Source organism: Sminthopsis crassicaudata, chromosome 6 (assembly GCF_048593235.1).
Source record: "Sminthopsis crassicaudata isolate SCR6 chromosome 6, ASM4859323v1, whole genome shotgun sequence".
NCBI lineage: Eukaryota > Metazoa > Chordata > Mammalia > Dasyuromorphia > Dasyuridae > Sminthopsis > Sminthopsis crassicaudata.
Window position 1 is genome coordinate 38,571,071 of NC_133622.1, and position 18,934 is coordinate 38,590,004.

At 39.6% G+C, this 18,934-nt stretch overlaps 1 protein-coding gene across 2 annotated transcripts in view; it reads right to left on the reverse strand.

The window, feature by feature from the left end:
- The window catches only part of USP46 (ubiquitin specific peptidase 46), a 58,101-nt gene extending 42,362 nt beyond the window's left edge, over window positions 1–15,739 (reverse strand). The window contains exon 1 of one of the 2 annotated variants that reach the window (XM_074275408.1): window positions 15,610–15,739. In XM_074275408.1, coding sequence (XP_074131509.1) covers window positions 15,610–15,645 — 36 coding nt within the window. In that variant the 5' untranslated portion in view covers window positions 15,646–15,739. Of the gene's footprint in view, window positions 1–13,133; window positions 13,258–15,609 lie in introns of those variants that run through there. The other variant, XM_074275409.1, reaches the window with a different exon arrangement.
- Window positions 15,740–18,934: the final 3,195 nt, after the last annotated feature.

Below are 18,934 nucleotides of genomic sequence, written 5' to 3' on the forward strand. Positions count from 1 at the left end.
TATAAAAGTTAGTTTCACACACACACACAAAAATTATTTTATAAAAAATAAGGCATTTACCTCCTCTTATCCTACTTGTTTGAAACTCTTGATTCAGTCATTTTCTGAGGAAAGAGAACCCAAAGTAGCTTATATATTTGAATAAAAATAAATTTAAAGGAAAAAACCACACTACAAATAGATCTGTCTAAAACCCCAGAAAATCTATATGTTGTTTCCACTTTCAGAAAAATAGAGAAAAACGGTCAACTAGTTTAGGACCAATGTATCCCAAGAGTTATTAAGGGATATGTGGAATTCTATCATTTTTTTTTTTCCTATTTAAAAAAGTTTTCTCCTGTGTACACCCTTTGATCCAGCAGTGTCTCTACTGGATCTGTATCCTTAAGCAATTATAAGAAGGAAAATGACCCATGTGTGCAAAAATGTTTGTGACAGCCATTGTTATAGAGGTAAAAAACTAGAAATTAAGTGGATGCCCTTAAGTTGGGGAAGAAATGATGAACAGACTGAAGTCTTATATGAACTGAGAGAAGTGAGCAGAATCAAGAGAACACTATACACAGTAACAAAAAGATTATGTGATGATCAACTGCAATGGACAATGAGGTGATTCAAGGCAATCATAAGATGGAAAATATCATCCAAATCCAGAGAGAGAACTATGGAGACTGAATGAGGATCAGAACATAATATTTTCAACTTTTGTTGTTGTTGTTTGCTTGTGTTTTTTTTTTCCTTTTGATCTATTTTTTTTTTTTTTTTACTCAGCATGACAAATATAGAAATATGCTTACAAGAATTATATACATTTAACCTATTTTTAACCTATTATAACCTATTGCTGTCTTGGAGAGGGGAAAGGGAAGAAGAGAGAGAGAAAAAAAAAAACTTGGAACAAAAGGTAATTGCAAAGGTGAATGTTGAAAACTATCTTTGCATGTATTTGGAAAAAGAAAATACCATTACAAATATTTTCTCTTTCTTCTACCTCTCCTCTAGTAGGGGAAGAAGAAAACAACAACCTTGTAACAAATATGCATAATCAAACAAAACAAATTCCCTCATTGGTCTTTATTACTTTTCAAAAAATATTAAGGAATGAAAAGAATGGCTGTGAGGGAAGAACAGAACCACAGACTTCATAAGTAGGACAAGGCAACTAGGACTGGATCCAGCACTAAAAATCCTGTTCCAGGCAGTATTTCCCTTTCACCACATATCCCACACATATATATCCCAGCCTAGCTTCTCTAGCCCCTCTCACTTATTCTAAGTGAATAAAATCTCTGCATATAACTTAGAAACTAACTGAAGAACTGGAGTCATCTAGGGTAAATCCAAGTCGAAACCAATTTGGGATGATCTTCTAAGCTGAGAGTTTGAGTAATTCCAAAGTGAGAAATTTGGGGATGGTGTACAAAAAGCTGAACAAATGATAAAGATGGTACTCCTAGCCATATTCAGTTGGCTACTGGCTCTATTTGTTGAAATATGTAAGCTCAAGACCCAGAATAATGTTCACTTGCCACTAACCATCCACCACACTGAGTAACACATCCAGCCGTCACTCTTATAACTATAGAGAGAAAACATTTCCATAGGATATTAGTCACTTTGAAAGAAATAGAACCCAAAAGGTTATAAGCAATGTCTGTTGAGTCATATTTCACGCTTGTGTAGCTCTTCATGATCTCATTTGGGGTTTTTGTGGCAAAGTTACTAAAGTAGTTTGTCATTCCCTTCTCCAGCTCATTTTACAGGTGAGGAAATTGAGGCACATAGGATCAAGTGACTTGCCCAGGGTTGCTGTAGTAAATGTCTGAGGCTGGATTTGAACTCGGGTAACTCAGATTTTCCTGGCTACAGGACTGGTACTTGTAGGCAATACAAGGAAAAGAATGTCAATATCGTTCACTTTAATCTGATTAAGAGGCTAGATCCAGGAAAATGTTAAAATGAAATCCTGTGCCAAAATGATTTAATTATAGAATTATCCTCAAGAAAAAGATTTGATTGGGAGAATTATTCATTTCTGTCTTTAATCTTACTCTTCAATACTTATGAAGAAAGCGTATCAGAACACAAGAATGTATCTATATCATTTGCAATGATATAAACTAAAGGCTATACTTGAAATGTTACTAATTTCTGGCAACAACACCAGGTTTAAAGGAGGAAAATAAAAACAACAATAACAACATGTAGGATACAAAGTGTTTTTAACACTATGTTCTGTGGTATTTTTGTTTCTAACTATACTTATCTGATAATAGTTATCACTGAAGACTGGCAATAAACAGGATAAAAGGAGAGGGAACTGGGCTCTATTACCACTTTGATTTAGCTTTTAAAAAGGAAAAAAAAAAAAACTTTTAAAAAGCACTTTTTAAAATAGTCTGTCATCATGTGTGATCTTGGCCACTGGCTCTCCAAGTGCCTCAAATCACCCTTAGATTTATCACCTAAGTCACAGGTAGGTTGTTATCGCCTATACAGACAAAATCCCAGATTCTTCATGTATTCCATATAAATCTTCTTATCTCTCTTTTTAATTCAGCTTCACATTATGCTTGTAATACAAGTAAGATATGTATTATTTATCAGGGCTTCTTAAGCCTTTTCCATTCTTGACTCCTTTTCTCCTGAGAAATGGCCTCAGGTATATAAAATAAGTACACAACTATTTCAAAGTCCAATTCTTTTTGTACAGCAAAATAACTGTCTGGACATGTATCCATATATTGTATTTAACTTATATTTTAGCATATTTAGCATGTATTGGTCAACCTGCCATCTGGAGGAGGGGGTAGGGGAAAGCAGGGGAAAAGTTGGAACAAAAGGTTTGTCAATGGTCAATGCTGAAAAATTACCCATGCATATATCTTATAAATAAAAAGCTATAAAATAAAATAAGTACACAAATCAAACATTTACTGAAAATAAATCATAATTTCATGACTCCCACATTAAGTTACATGATCCCATATGGGGACTGACCCAGTTTAAGAACTTGAGACAAAAAACCTGAAACCCAGAGATTGTAAGTGATTTGTTTAAATGCCAATGAGTGGTAAAACCCAAACCAGAGGCCCAAGTCCCAGCCCATCACTCTTGGCCCTGTATCATGCTCCTTCCAAGCTGTCACCCAGAACGGATTCATGTAAATGCAGGCCAGTGGCACTTTGGCCTTCTACCACATTTTCAAAACTTAATGATATGTGAATTTAAAAAAAAAAAAAAAAAGAGCAAGTGTTAGGAAAATTCACTAATCTGACTTCTTGTAAATAGTCTCTGCTTCATGCACCTGAGCTACAAAGTGTCCAGCCAAAGAAAGATGGCCGCAGGACATAAGATAAAGTAAAATAACCGGAGGTCTAGCTGGAACACTGAGAAAAATACACCAAGAGGCTTAGGTCAGCAAACCTAAAGTTAGAGACCAAGCTCACAAAAAGACATTCCTTGCAGGCACAGATAAAAACAATCATTAGAAACAGCAATTAACTTTAAAAAATGAAGGGGCCAAAGTGTGTTTCCACTTGGCCATTATCAAGTACTTTCTATTTGTTATTTAGCAATAACCCTATGATCCTTAGTCAGATTTTGCTGATTTCCTTTTAAGCAGAATTAATTATGTTTATTTTACTTGTGGAAACTGAAAAATATAAAATTGTGTAGGCATTGATCACAGGAAACAGGATAATAGAGCAAATTTGAACTTTCCTTCGTCCCTTAAATTACAAAATTTACTGGCTATCCTTTGCCTAATTCTCTCATACGCCTACCTAACTACAGGAATTGTATCTGAATTATTCAGGGGAATGAAGGATATCACAGATGGAGAGCAGAAAGGAATACTAGCATTTCCCCCCAAAACCCAGACCTTTTTAGATAAGTACATTAGAATTCTAGAGATGAACCAACAGGCTGTGTTTAAATGGTAGGATTAGAACCAGCTCCTAGGAGTCCAAAGCCAGCCTTTTTTCTACTGCACCTCGCTGCCTTTCTTAGGATCAGGGATTCCATAAATAGCGTATCCTTGGAGAGATTTTTTTTTTTTTATCTTAACTAACCCAAGTCAATTACTCTTGGTCCAAACCCACCCAAAGTGGAAGGACGGAGGAGTCTTTCTCTCTTTGCCATAACCCCCTCCTCCCCAATTAAACAACTAAACATTTTAATGCAATTGAGCTTATCTGATCTATTAACTTTTCTAGTTAACAACTAGTTAAACAACTGTACCAAAACACTGATTTCTGAACCGAGCAAATGACTAAATGTTTTTGGCTATATGATGTACTCTCATTACCAGGAAAAGGAGAAATGTATCATATCTTGAAGGGTTATTAGAACTTTTTTTTTGCCAAATACACTCACAATTACATTCAGTCTGAATTTAGAGACTGATTTTCTTTTTCTCTTCCAATTATTCTTTAAAAGTCCTCTCTCCCTTTAGAATACATTTTTATATTAAGCAGGCAAAATCATTAAAAATTCTTACAAACCCAATATCCCCTTATCAAATTAGTTTTCAGACCACTATCTTCCAAATTTTAGTTCTGCCTTCAAAAACTGAAACCACAAAACTCATTCATTTTTAAGACCCTAACTATCCATCCACTAATTCTGGAGGAGGACAGTGAATGGTGGACCACTTTGCTTAAATAGCTTTTGATACTTTTAATAATTAATCAAGGTCTTCATAAATAACTAGGGTAATCAGATGTAGATACAGTCATCTTTCTATTCCCAATGGCCAAGGAAGACCGAGTTCTTGACTGGTGTCTAAGACCTTCCACTATCATAGGTTTATAGATGGTATACATGGTATACATGGAAGGGACCTTAGAAGCCATCAAGTTCAACCCCTTCACTTTACAATGAAAATATCTTTGTTTGTGAAATGTGATTCAAACATAAGTGGATCTGTAAATAGATATCCAGCGATCTGAGAATAAAGATGATGAAAATAAAGTTCTTTTTGTTGTTGTGCAATCATTCTAGTCACATCCAATTAATTCTTCATGGCCCCATTTGGGGTTTTCTTAGCAAAGATTACTGGAGTGGTTTGTCATTTCCTTCTCCAGATCATTTTACAATTAAGGAAACTGAGGCTAAAAGATTACATGACTTGCTTAGGGTTGATTGAACACCTAGAAAGTGTCTGAAGCTACATTTGAACTCAGGTCTTACTGAATTTAGGCCCAGGACTCTATCTACTACATTATCACTTGTGGATTTTATTTCATGCATTTAAACATGTTAAAACATTTTTCTGAGAAAAGGTCCACAGGCTCCCCCAGATTGCCAAAGGGTTCCATAACACACACAAAGGTAAAAGCAAAACAAGCAAGCAAAAAACCTGATCTGGTTCAACCTTCTCATTCTAAAAAAAAAAGTAAACTGAGGCCCAAGGAGGTAAAGTGACTCAAAGAATAATCACCACTGATATCTTTTCCACCTTTCTTTTCTGATTGCTTAAAAGCAGCACAGCTGCATTCTTGGGAAGAAGAAAAAAAGATAAAAAAGAAGAAAAAAAAGAGATAGCACAAAATCCATTGTTGCATATTTTGCTTTATTATTCCATTCTCATTAGGAAACCTGATGTTCACCCTGGAAGAAATGGGGCTAGGAAAGAAAGTGCTTTGAGTCAGGAGAAAAATTCATTGCCAATATTGTTTCCATGATGGAACCTGGTGAGAAGTTGGTTCCACCTGGCCTGGCTACAGTTTTAAGGGAACAGGTTAGAACAGGGTTTGCTTCCACCTAATCCCCTAATCACTCCTGACCCAGCTAAACTCCAAGGGGATTATTTAAACCACAGCTTCATATCTGCAAATTTTGTTTCCTATTTTGTCAGTCTAGTTAAAGTGAAATGTTATGTGTGTTCTTGCAGGAATGTCATTGTTTTGGAGATACTTCTCAGACTCAAGCTTTTCTTCCTGAAAAGAACAATGGAATGATCCAACACAAATTACATAAACCATGAGCTGTCCTTTCAGCCAATATGAGGTCATCTAAAGAGCCAATTATTCAATTTATGGATTGTTCTCTAGAAGGTCCCTTGCTGCCTTCTAGAATTCATCTTTTATCCATTAGAAGGAAAGCAAAATTGAAATGGAGAAGTTAAAATCCGTAGAATATTTATAGGTATGGCAAAGTTTTATTGAATGAAAAAAGAGACCAAATTGAGAGCCAATGTTAAGTTTCAAAATTTTAGAATTACCTTTGGATTTAACTCATTCATTTTAAGAAAATTATTCTGAATTTAACAAATACTTTAAAGAGAAAATGTTTCAAATATACAACAGAGCCTTTTCTGGTCTCCAAATTGCTAAAGCAACCCCTACATATATATAAATATATGTGTGTGAATATGTATGTATGCATGTATATATGTATATGTGTGGGTGTGAATATGTACGTATGTATACATATATGTGCATATGGATAGATCGAAAGAACAGATAGTCTCCCTAGATAGAAAGTAAGCTCTTTGAAAGCAGGAGCTATTACATTTTCACTCTGTATCCCTTTTATTTAATGTCTAGCCCATATTTATAATCATATAAAAAAAGTTCTATATCACCACTGACTAGAAAAATGCAACTTAAATAACTCTCACCTCACACCTATCAGATTGGCTGACAAGAAATGAAAATAATAAATGGTGTAGGGGATGTGGGAAATCTGGGCCATCAATACAACAGTGGTAGAATTGTGAACTGATCCTATCGTTCTGGAGAACAATTTGAAATTATGCCCAAAGGGCTAAAAAAAAAAAAATTGTGCATATCTTTTGATCCAGTAATCCTAAAGGGGGCTATCGCCCTCATCAATCCTACTACCAGATCTGTATTCCAAAGGGATTTTTTTTAAAGGAAAAAGATTTATAGCAGTTCTTTTTATGGTTGCTGAGAATTAGAAATTGAGGGGATGCCCATTAATTAGGAATAGCTAAACAAGTTGTGGTACTTGATTGTGTTAGAATATTATTGTGCCATTAAGAAATGATGAGCAGCTTGTGCAGCATGATAAATGTGGAAATATGTTTAGGCATTGAATTGGACATATTTGACATATTGGATTACTTGCTGTCTAGGGGAGAGGGGGAGGGAAGGAGAAAATTTTGGAACAAGGTTTTGCAAGGGTGACTGCTGAAAAATATCTTTGCATGTATTTTTAAAAATAAAAAGCTATTTTTTTTTTATCATCCTGATGAGCAGGAGGATTTCAGAAAAACCTGGAAAGTTACATGAAGTGATACAGAGTGAAGTGAGCAGAACTAGGAGAACACTGTAAATATAAAAGCCAATACTGCAAATGGCTTTGCTGTTCTCAGCCATACGATGATCCAAGACAATCTTAAAGGATTCACAATGAAAAATGTGATCCATACTTAGAGAAAGAACTGGTAGGGTCTGAATACAGACTGAAGCATACTATTTTTCACTTTCTTTTACTTCGTTCAAGGTTTTTTCCCTACAAAATGACTCATGGAAATGTTGTGCATGATTACACATGTAAAACCTATATCAGATTGCTTGCTGTTTCAGGGAGGAGAGGAAAAGAAAGAGCATTTGGAAATCAAAACTATTTTATATGAAACTGTGGAAAAAATAAAATATGTTTAAAAATTAAAAAGGCAACTTACCCAAAACAAGCACAAAAAAAGGAAATCTAAAAGATTAGAGAAGAAAGCTATTGATATCATCACTAGGCCTGTACCCCCAAGATAAAAGAAAGCAAAAATGGACCTATAAGTGCAAAAATAATTATAATGGCTGTTTTTGCAGTGTCAAAGAATTTAAGAAATACCTTCCAGTTGGGAAATGGTTCAACAAATTATGGTATATGAATACAATGGATTACTATTACGATAAAAGAAATGACATGTGTTTCAGAGAAACTTAGGAAGATTTATATGAACTGATAGCACAGTGAAACAGACAAAACAAGAGTAATTTATCCTATAAAAATAAACAACCTTGAAAGACTTTTTTTAAAAAGTCTAGTATTTAACAGGACTTGGTAATGATTGCTGATTTTTGCCTGAATGATTACATGAGTCAAAAATACCTTGCTATGGAAGATTTTAGAGGCTATATTTATTCCCCTTAGTTCCTGTCCCACTTCTGCTCCTGATTTGCTAGACTTTGCCCTCATCCTCAGCTGCCACCTACCCCTTGAACTCCCCTCACAGGTTTTGACCTCCTCCTGCTAGAATCTCCTTGAACCTAGCTGGCCCCCTGCTCCCATTGATGAATTCCTTGTACAAACTTCATTTGGGGATGGGGCCTAGGCTATCCAAACTTCAATCTCCTCCTCTAGTCTGCTTCCCACAATTTCAGTCCTTTCCTTTTCTTTATTATTTTCTATTTATCCTGGATGTAATTTGCTTTGTCTATCTGTTTTCATGTTGTCTTTCCCATTAGACTAAGTTCTTAGAGAGCAAGGACTATCTGTTTAGCTTCATTTTGTATTCCCAGCACTTAACACAGTGCCTGGAATATAGTAGATATTTAACAAATGTTTATCAATAGCTTGACACCATGTGTTCTATGCAGGCACCCTCTATCCTGCCTTCCAGCTTATCAGTTCCCTGTTTATGGCATCCTTCCCCATTAGAACATAGTGTTTTGCACAGTGCTTAAAACCTAGACAGTGCTTAATTAATACTTCACTAAATAGATTCAAGAAGAAGTATATAGGTATCTCGAATTGTTATAGATTCACATAATTACGAAAAAATAGAATTACATTTTCTCAAAAATGGAATAGACTTAAGAGGCCATCAAATCAGACTCGAACATGACTGAGAATCCACACTAAAACATTATCACTGGCAATCAATGTCTCAAAAATCCTCAGTGAGGAGGGGCAGGATATCCAGTATTTCTCCAAGGATAATCATTTGAGTTGGGAGACAATTATAATTGTGAGGAAGGTTTTCCCAAGGTGGCATCTAAATCTACCCCATAACAACATCAACCTGCTTCCTGTTGAATAAGCTAGTAACTGTTGCAACTCAATGTAGCTAGAATACAATTTTCCAAGATAACACAACATTCTGAAACATATAGTGTGGGTTAAAAAAAAAAAAAAAGTACACACAGGATACCTATCACAAATATGTGTTCAGGCAGACAATGAAAAGTCTTATTACACCAAACTCAATTGAAGAGAAAATTACTTAGATGTAAGTAAAACTATTATGAACTTCACTTTCTATAAGGATAACAAAGAGCTTTGGAGTGTAAACAAGAATCTAGAAGCCCATCCACTTCTTTTTCATAAGTTGCTAAAAAGATATTTTCTTCTAATGTTCATTTTAACTGAATACAAATTACTTTACAAAATTAATAATATTGAGCTAAATTGAGATTTGATTTTGAATAATAATAACAGTCATTTAAAAATTAGCAAGAAATAACTAACTTTTGTCCTGTGATTTATAATCTTTTTGTGATACCAGCTTATACTTTTTCTCATGCAGTCATCACTCCTTCATCCCATCCCCTTAGCTATCACAAGACAGTCATGATCTCTTCCTTGGGACGCTTACCTTTTACTTACTGCCATACTTTTACACACACACACACACACACACACACACAGGAAAGTGTTTCCTCTACCTCCAGTCAAAGAAGTACTTATTAAATACTTACTATGTGCAAAGCACTGAGAAGGATGACATTGTTCTTGGGAATTGTAGAAAGAAGTCTAACAGCTAGGGTACACCTTCAATGACTTAGAAGGGGAAGAAACTTCAGTGGTCATCTTAAACTTTTAAGAGATCATCCAAAATCACTGCCTTCAATTAGGCTAAAAGGTGATTCTAGCTTGAATTCACTATGAAATTCAGAATGAATAATTTGAAACCAGCTAAAATAGAACTCAAAATTAATACTGGAATTGTAGGAAGCATTCTGACCTCAGAGTTACTTGTCAACTGAGACTGTGATTAAAAAAAATAAATTTAATAGTATTTTATTTTTCCAAATACATGTAAAGATAGTTTTCAACATACATTTCTGCAAGATTTTATGTTCCAAATTTTTCTCCCTCCCTTCCTCCTTTATGTCTCCCCTTCCCAAGACAGTAAGCAATCTGATATAGGTTAAATATGTGCAATTCGATTGTATTTTAGACAGATTCAGATATATCTTTGTTATTCATCTGAATAGTTCAGATCTTGCATTTAGATAAATATCTAGATATCTACATTTATATAAATACATGTATGTATATGTATATGTATGTGTCTATATCCCTGATCCAAAGAGAGGTAGCATGGTGCATATACAATTAAGAATTGCTGTGCCCTTTTTCCATACCCTACCAATGTTTCACTTTACCATAACTATAGGCTTGAATATTGCAAAACTACAATAATAAAATGTGAACTGCTAATCAGAATAGCAAATTAGGAAGAGAATATACAGGGAAGTCACTGAAGGATCTTGGGAAATACATTTTGGTTTTTATGAGCAAAGCCCTAAATAAACCTCTAGTGTAGTAGAGAAATGTCCATAATGACCAGTGCTAAGATAGCTTGAGCCAGTTATTTGATTTTGCTTCTACTTCTAAAAAATGGATATAATAGTAAGTATAAAGTACTTAGAAAGTTTTGTAAAGATAATGTCACATAAAATAAATATGACTTACAAAACTTTTTTTAAAAAATGCTGATTGATTAGGAGAAAGGCAAGAATGAAAAGATGAATAGTCTAAGTCATAGAACATTAAAAATAAACAGAAATTATTTTCAAGTATATGCAATATCAAATGTCACAGAAATCTACATGAATAGTTTTATTGTTTTTTTTTAATTAAGTATAATACACATTCAATATTATGACACTGGTACAATTAGCCAACTTCCAAATATAAGAAGGTTGAATATAGCTTAATGTTTATATCATGAATGGGGAGAAAACTGATGGAAGAGAAGTAATTCCCTTTCATTACACTATTTAATTTGATTTGCATCTATCTTACAAGAGTCTCCCTTTTACACAATTTCCATTCTCAGATTTTAGATTTGAACTTCTGAACAACTGTCATCTCCCATTCATTTTGCCCACTTTCAGGTTTCAGTTTCTCACATCAGTAAACTAAGCAGGTGAAACCCCATATGCTGATTTTAAAGACTTATAACTGATTCTCCCAAAATAACTGAACACAGTTATCTAGTAGGCTCAGTTTCTAATTATTTCAAGAATATCATGGAAAACTAGCAACTAACTATAACTACTTCCTAAATTAAATTACTTCTTAACTACTTAAAACTAAATTTGCTACTTTTAAAATTTTTTTCCCGACTATGACATCAGCAAAATTGTTTATTTGTCCAAGTGGATGAAAAATCTCCAAAGAAATTCCCTAGATTTAGGGATTTTTCAAAAATTCATTCATTTTAGCTGTTTGCTATCTGGATATTCAAAATGGCATTCTAAGGCAATAATGTCCACTTTAAAAAAAAAAGTTAACATATATTTTAATGATTACTAACATTTTTTAATATTTAGAAAGCAGTAAAAAAAATTAGCTTAGAAAGGGACCTTAAGAATCACCTAATTCACTACTGTCACTTTACACATAAAGAAAATAAGATCTAGAGACATGAAGGAATTTGCCAAGTTTGTACAATTGGCAAAGCCAAGCTGAATCAAGGATTCTTGCTTCTCAAACCAATGCCATCCCCTTCATCATGCAACACAAGGATCTATAACGATTTACAGAAGGAAAGCACTCAACAAATATTTACTGACCAGTAGTAAATACATATCTTTTTATAAAGAGCTTGCCTAATTGTGTTTGATCATTTAGCAAATAGAAATCTACATTAAGTACTTCCTTAGCTTTACATGGTAAGAAGCTGAGACCCATAAAGTATAGTAATTTGCCCTAGACCATAACCTAAGCCAGCTGTATAGGGAAAGGGCCCATGTTTTACTAAGATTATGTTCTAACTAGATTTTATCGATTATAATTAAACCTCACTTAGATACAAAAGCCATAAATTCAGAGTGCATCATATATTTTTCTTTTTTCTTTTTAATTATAGTTTTTATTTACCAGAGATATACATGGGTAATTTCACAGCATTGACAATTGCCAAACCTTTTGCTCCAGTTTTCCCCCTCCCTCCCCCCAGATGGCAGGTTGACCAATACATGTTACATATGTTAAAGTATAAATTAAATACAATATATGTATATAGCATCATATATTTTTCAAAGAAAGAAGTATTACATCATGATATCTACTGGCTACAGAAAGCAACCACTAACTAATAATAATGGTGATTAGACATATTTCAATTAATTTGTGTCTATTAAAGTCACATTTTGAAATGTCATTTAACTTCCCCAGCAAAGGCTACTTCTGAAAAGTTCTCAGATTCTCATTTTTCACCTGCCAATATTTTCCATCTCAATTCATCCATTTCTGGGATACTGACTAGGCTGAAGATTCAGTGAAGCCTTCTTTAACCAACCATCAACATTTGAACATACTTTGGTAACTAATGCATTCTGAAAATTTCAACACACCAGCCAAGCAAGTTTATTACCTTTGCACAAGACACTGTGGCCAGGATGACATTCCTTAAGCAAGTTTATCAAGAAGTGTTATGGCAAGAGTTCAAATGGAGAAGAAAAAAAATTAATACAAATAAGATCGAGCCTTAACCTCCCAACAGACTGAAAAAACTTCTGGGCTTTTCTCTTTATTGTATATTGAGATTGTGTAAGGTAGAAAAGGAAAAATATTTACTTCTCAATAAAGTGAATAATATTGGATGCTATTTTCTTGTGTCTTGCTCATTTCAGTCAGGAAAACAAAGCTTAATACAGGTCTTCATTTTGTTAAGTCTTCGATAAAAAAAGAAATCCTTTTATTACAGCCTTCCTTAATAGACATCAGTCTTTTCAGAATGTACCAAATCCAGCCTGTCTAAAAAATGTAACCTCAAAATCAATCAATGATCCCTGCTATTTGTTACAGAGACTGAAACTAGACCTGAACTAGACCTTGAAACTAGACCTTGGCAAGGAATAAGATATGGATTAATAAAAACAGATCCCGGAATACAAATCGAGGGAGGAGGAGACTCGTAAAGGACCTACCTGAAAACAATTCATCATCAAATGCAAACCCTAAAGTGAAGTCCACTGAGCATTTATGTCTGATCAGCTGAAAACAGCAGCATCCCAGGCAGAAGTAAGCTCATCTCACTCAACATTCTCCTCTGGCTCAGTCAGATAGGGAGGGGCTGAAATTACTTATGTGTTTTAAAAGGGGGAGTGGTCACGATTTTCCACTCCACCTCCCTGTGTATATTATTATTTTGTTGGATTAGCATCTATTTTGCAAAGGACCAGACACTTAAGATGGTTTACTTTTGTAACTTTTGCCATCAAGCCTGGGATAAACAGTACAATTTCCATTTAACACCAGGAGGAAAGGGAAGCCGGAGAGCGGCCTGACCACCACAGGAAAAATGAGCAGTGAGGAGTTTCCAACTCATCCTTTATGGTTCACTATTTAGCTGAGAGAAGACTATTAAATGTGATTCTCCCTTTGTGAGAATTTAGGGAGACCGGTACTGCACACGCCACAGGCCCACAATGTGTAATCCGCAACGATTCATTCATTGGCCAATCCAGACAGACTTGCTACATGGCATAGCAAGAAACAGGTTCTCGCTGGGCAGAGATGCCCATGCCCATAGTCTCCCCCTACCTATATGAGGGATAAAGGTGGAGGAGGATTAGGGACATCCTAACCATCACCACCAATTTCTTTTCAGTTTCCTCCTCCGCTTTCGGCCTTTGATGCTCAGTGGAGAACAGCTCTGCAGCAAAAGGAACAGAGCACACTGAGAGAGACCACAAGAACAGCGCACAGTGTCCCATGAAAAAAGCCAATTTCTCTTTCATTCCCATGACTACCCCTGCCTGGGAGGGCCAGGCCAGGCTGAAATAGTATCCATCACGAGCCATCACAAATGAAAAGTCGGATTAGGGAAAAATAACAGTTTTCTTGCCCACTCCGGCATGAGTGCACACACCGGCACCACACGGGGGACCTGATCTCCTGGAGGCAGGGAAGGAAGATGAAAATTAGGAAGGTGTCTACAGTCTCACCCCAATTCTAATTCTCTCCGAGCCAGTAGGCATTGCTGCTTTCTCGTTAGTGAAGCCCTGGAGTGCCCGCTGTAAGCGGTGCCCTGTTCCATCCTAAAGCAGGGTGCTCCTTTGCCATATGGTAGCCTGGCATCTCAGGTGTGAAATAGAGGATTAAACTGGGGGAGGAGGGGCGGGCGGGCCTGATCACCTTACCCAGGGGCTTCCAACTCAAGTGTCACTTTTCATTTGGCTACTCTCATCGAAGCGTTCTCAGATTCCATCTTCGAAGCCCGTTCTACCAGTTCCCAGAGGGCTTCAAAATAAGGCGATTAATAAATAAGAGATACGGAAAAAAAGGGAACAAGGTTCCCTGAAGGAGTCTAGACACCCCGGGATGGCTGGAGGGATGCTGAGAGGAACCGGATGATAAGCAAGCATGGCACACCCAGAAGAGGTGCCCAACGCCGGAGGGAAACGGCGTCCAGCAGGTTGGGGATGACAGCCGTGCTCCGCGAGCAAACCGCCATCCCCTGGGGCACAGACGCAGAGTAGGGGCGTCGGGGCCAACAACGTGCCCACGGGGTGCCCCGTGGGGTGGGCTCGGCTCGGGGAAACGGCGGGGAAGAACCAGCGGAGGGCGTGGAGCACCGGAGAGGAGGAGCCCGAGTCAAAGTAACTGTTAAAGCCCCCCCTTAGGGCAAATAATAACTCCACTAGCAGGGCGACGTCTCTCCTACCCCACCCCCGCCCCCGCCCCCGATCTGCTAAAAAGTGCCAGAAAAGAAGGACCACAGCTGAACCGTATTACGCAGTCCACTCCCACAGCCAGGACCAGAGGGCCTCCAAGTGCCACTGATCTCCCGCCAACATATGCCCCCGTTTCACGGATGGGCAAAACTGAGGCTGGCTGGTGGAGCCGAAGTGTTTTCACAGAGGCAGGAGTCCAAAGGAGAGGTCGGCGGCACACTTTGAGTTTCAATGACAGCACATTATTCCCAATGGCTAATGCCCAGTGCATTTCCAAGGCAGCTCCGCGACGCAGTCCCCGAGCCCGGGGGTGGGGGTGGACGGGGAGGGCCGGAGTCCAGAAGCGCATTCTCCCACGGCGGGGGTCACCGAGCCGGGGTTTCCCCCCGACGCCGGCCCGAGCTTGGGCCCCACCCCCAGCCCCCTCCGCCGCGAGCCGGCCGGGTGGAGGCTCGGCGCGGGAGGGGGGCGGCGGCGGCGGCGTGGCGGGAGCCCGCGGGAGCGGCCGCCGAGCGGGCAGGGAAGCCGGTCCCCGGCGGCTCCCCGAGCCCGCCAGTGCCCGGGGCGCTGAATGCAGCCCCGCGTCCTCCCGGCCTCCGGACCTCCCCTCCCCACCCCCACCCTGCACCTAGCCCGGGCGCCGGGGCCGGGGGCTCGGGCTGGCCTTTCTTTCACTGCTTTTGCTCCTCTTTCCTTCCGAGCCAGCTCCAGGCCGGCTGGTACTCACCATATTACAGATGGAGGCGATGTTTCGGACAGTCATTAGTCTAAAGGTTGCAGTGATCCCGCACCGCCATCTTTATAAGGTGAAAACAGAAATGCCCATGGTCTAGAGCTCGCGGGGAGGGCCGGGCGGGGGGAGGCGGATCGGGGTCCGGATTTCGGTTTGGTTTGGTTCTAGGCTGGAGGGGGTGGGGGAGGAGGAAGGGAAGGCGGGCGGGGAGGGGGAGTGGGGAGTGGCGGGACTGAGCCGCGGCAGCTGCGGGAGGAGCTGGAGGAGGAGGAGGAAGAGGAGGAGGAGGTGGGGAGAAGCTAGATCAGCCTCCCAGGCCAGCCCACTTCCCAGCGCTGCGTGCTGCAGGGGAGCCCCCGAAGAGTCGGCGCTGCCTCCTCCGCCCGCTTCCCCACCCACAGCCTGCTCTCCTCCCGCTGCGGAGCGCCGGCGGAGGCGCGCCCCTCGCTTCTCCCCTTTCCCCCCGCCGCCGGCCCTCCACGCCCCCTGACCCTCGCCCTGCCCCGCCGCCGGGCTTTCTGCTCCTGTTTGGGGGCTAAGCCGCGAAGGAGCCGGGAAGGCTACGGCCTCTCCTTCCGGACTCTGCAAACTGCCGGCCTTCGGGAGCGGCCGCGGCGCCGGAGTCCTGCCACCTTCCTCCTCCTCCTCCTCCTCCTCTCGCGCCGCCGCCTCCTGGCTGCTGGTTGCTATTCTCTCCATTTCAGCTCATAGCCGGCGATCAACTTTGACAAGCGCCTCCGGGGAGGAAGGGGCCGCGGCAGTAATTGGCACGGGCTGGCACCAACCCGGCCTAGCGGGCTGAGGGGGAAGCTGCCCACCCCTCAGCCAATCGGCTGCCTGGCCAGGGAGGGAATCCTCTGTTGTTCGCCGCTGACACCCGGGGGGATGAAGGGGGAACGCAGGAACTTTTCCCTGTAATTACAAATTCTGCCCTTCCCCCCCCTCGGTGTGGGGCTGCTTGTGAGTCCGGTGCGCTTTTGCACCATTTTGGGGGGAGGTGGAGGATGGGGAAAACAGGGCCAGGGGCATACGTTCAGGTTTCCCCTCGGTGTTTCTGCCAGATGGCATCGTTGGGTACTGGAGAAAGCAAAATAGGGTCAGGACTTGGGAGTGGCCAGGAAGCTTCTCAACGCCTGGAGCTGACTAGTTGGCTTGGGGGGGGGGGGGAGGAGGGAAGGACCTGGCAGGAAAGAGAAATTGGGGTTTGGGCAGAAGCCAGAAATAATGTGCCCAACCATGGTGTCCATGACATTGACAACGGGAAGTTCTGGGCAAATATCGAACGCGGTTCTCTCACTGCCACCCCGGCCCAAACACAACGCAACATCCCTGTAAGGTCCGAAAAGCTACAACTCTTTCCCTGTCTTTCAAAATTGAAAATGTTTGCCTCCAGGGTTGACACATGAACTGAAGAGCACTTAGATGGTGGAGTTATTAAGTACCTGATTTGGCCCTCAACTGTTCCCAAATCCAATTGGATGATTGTAGAAGATGGTATGGTCAATCTGTAGTAGGTTGCTGGCCTATCCCCGAGTCAAATTGAGGCCCGATAAAATCAGAATTAGAGAAGTCTGAATCGGTTCTGTTGGCTTTTGAGACAAAGGACCCCAGTTCAAATCTTCCCTCTGTCACGTACTTATAACCTTCCATTTCCTCATATGTACAATAATGATAGTTGGACTAAATAATCTCTAAGATTCCTCTATGACCTTATGACCTTGAATTAGAAGAAACAAACTTAAAGATGCCTACTGTGGTAGTTGAAGCAAAGAACACCTTAGCAGACTACCATTTCCTCTTCCCCTAACTTATGTTGTGTCAGTAATATCCTATGATTAGACGTAGAAATAAAAGAAACTAAATTCAACTTCTTGCTATATAGTATTTGTATCTTAGTAGTTATTTGGGATCTTGGATTTGCTCTATATTTCAAAAATATTTCTGGAACAGAATAGACTGGGAGATTACTTGAAATATTAACTATTCTAAAAATCTTTGAAGGTGTTTCTGAATATTTCATCCAAATCGGCACAGTACAGAAAAATTTACATTTAAGTTGACAGTTAAAATTCCCTCACCATTAGCGTTTAATTTTTCTGCCAGTATTGATACAGTAGGCTGCAAACTTCATGGAGCCATGTAGCAAAAGTAGAAAACCACTGTAATTACCAAATCATTTTTTATTAAGCTTCCATTCCACATGGCATGACATCATGTCACTGAGCACTATATAAGCAAGTAAAACGGCTATGTTCAGTATCCTCTCAAAGCTTAATGGCTAAAACAAACATCATCAGTATGAACAAACAGAAGGAAATTCAAGCCAAGAGATGTACAACAAATCGATAGAACATAACAGACCTCCCAGGATCATGAATAATTAAATGCATTTTTACACTGTAACAGAAGTTGGCTAGCAATGATGACTTTAAAGCTGAGGAGTCTTGAGTAGGAAAAGTCATTCACTTCACTACAAGGGAAGATTCTATAACACTTTGAAGTAATGGGGAGGTCCTGGCAGAGCTCAGAGACAAGGGTGACCCATGTCATCATTGCTATCCTGCATTTCCTTTGTGATGTTCCATATATGTGATCTTATGGATTCTTCACAACAAACCTGTTATTCTTATCTTTTTTTTCCTATTTCCACGTCAGCTTAATGTTTCCGAAGCATTTCCCTATTCACAACTGTGTCAGGGAATGCAAGTATTATGAAGGTTCAATGAAGTCAGACTTGCCCATCCTCAAACCTTGTTTTGTTCAGTCACACAATAGCAGTGGCTGCTTCTCCTTCTTCCTTCTTCTTTCTTCCTTCTTCTTCCTTCTTCCTCTTTTTCTCCTCTTCCTCCTCCTCCCTTAATGAGGCATTTGGGGTTAAGTGACTTGCCCAGGGTCACACAGCTAGGAAGTGTTAAGTGTTAGAGACCAGACTCAGACCCTCCTGACATTAGGGCTGGTGCCACCTAGCTGCCCTGGTAGCAGTGACTTCTTACCCAAGTTTTCTGACTCTTTGCATTATACCACATCTCAGGAAGCCTAGGAAACAACAGCATGTGTAAAGGCTCAAAATTGGATCTAAGCAAAGTGGATGATAAGCCATCTCTGTTTTCTCATCCTCTGTGATTCCTGGCCATGGCTTTATTCAAATTCATCACTGAGGATCAATCTATCTTATGTGTTAAAGCGTTTCTTTGGTTCTCTTATCTCTGAGCAACTTTTTCCAAGCCTTTCTGATGCTTTTTATACAACTCATCACAGATGAATTATCATTAGTAATATGATGAATGACTCATAATTTTCATTCTTCCAAGATTATGGT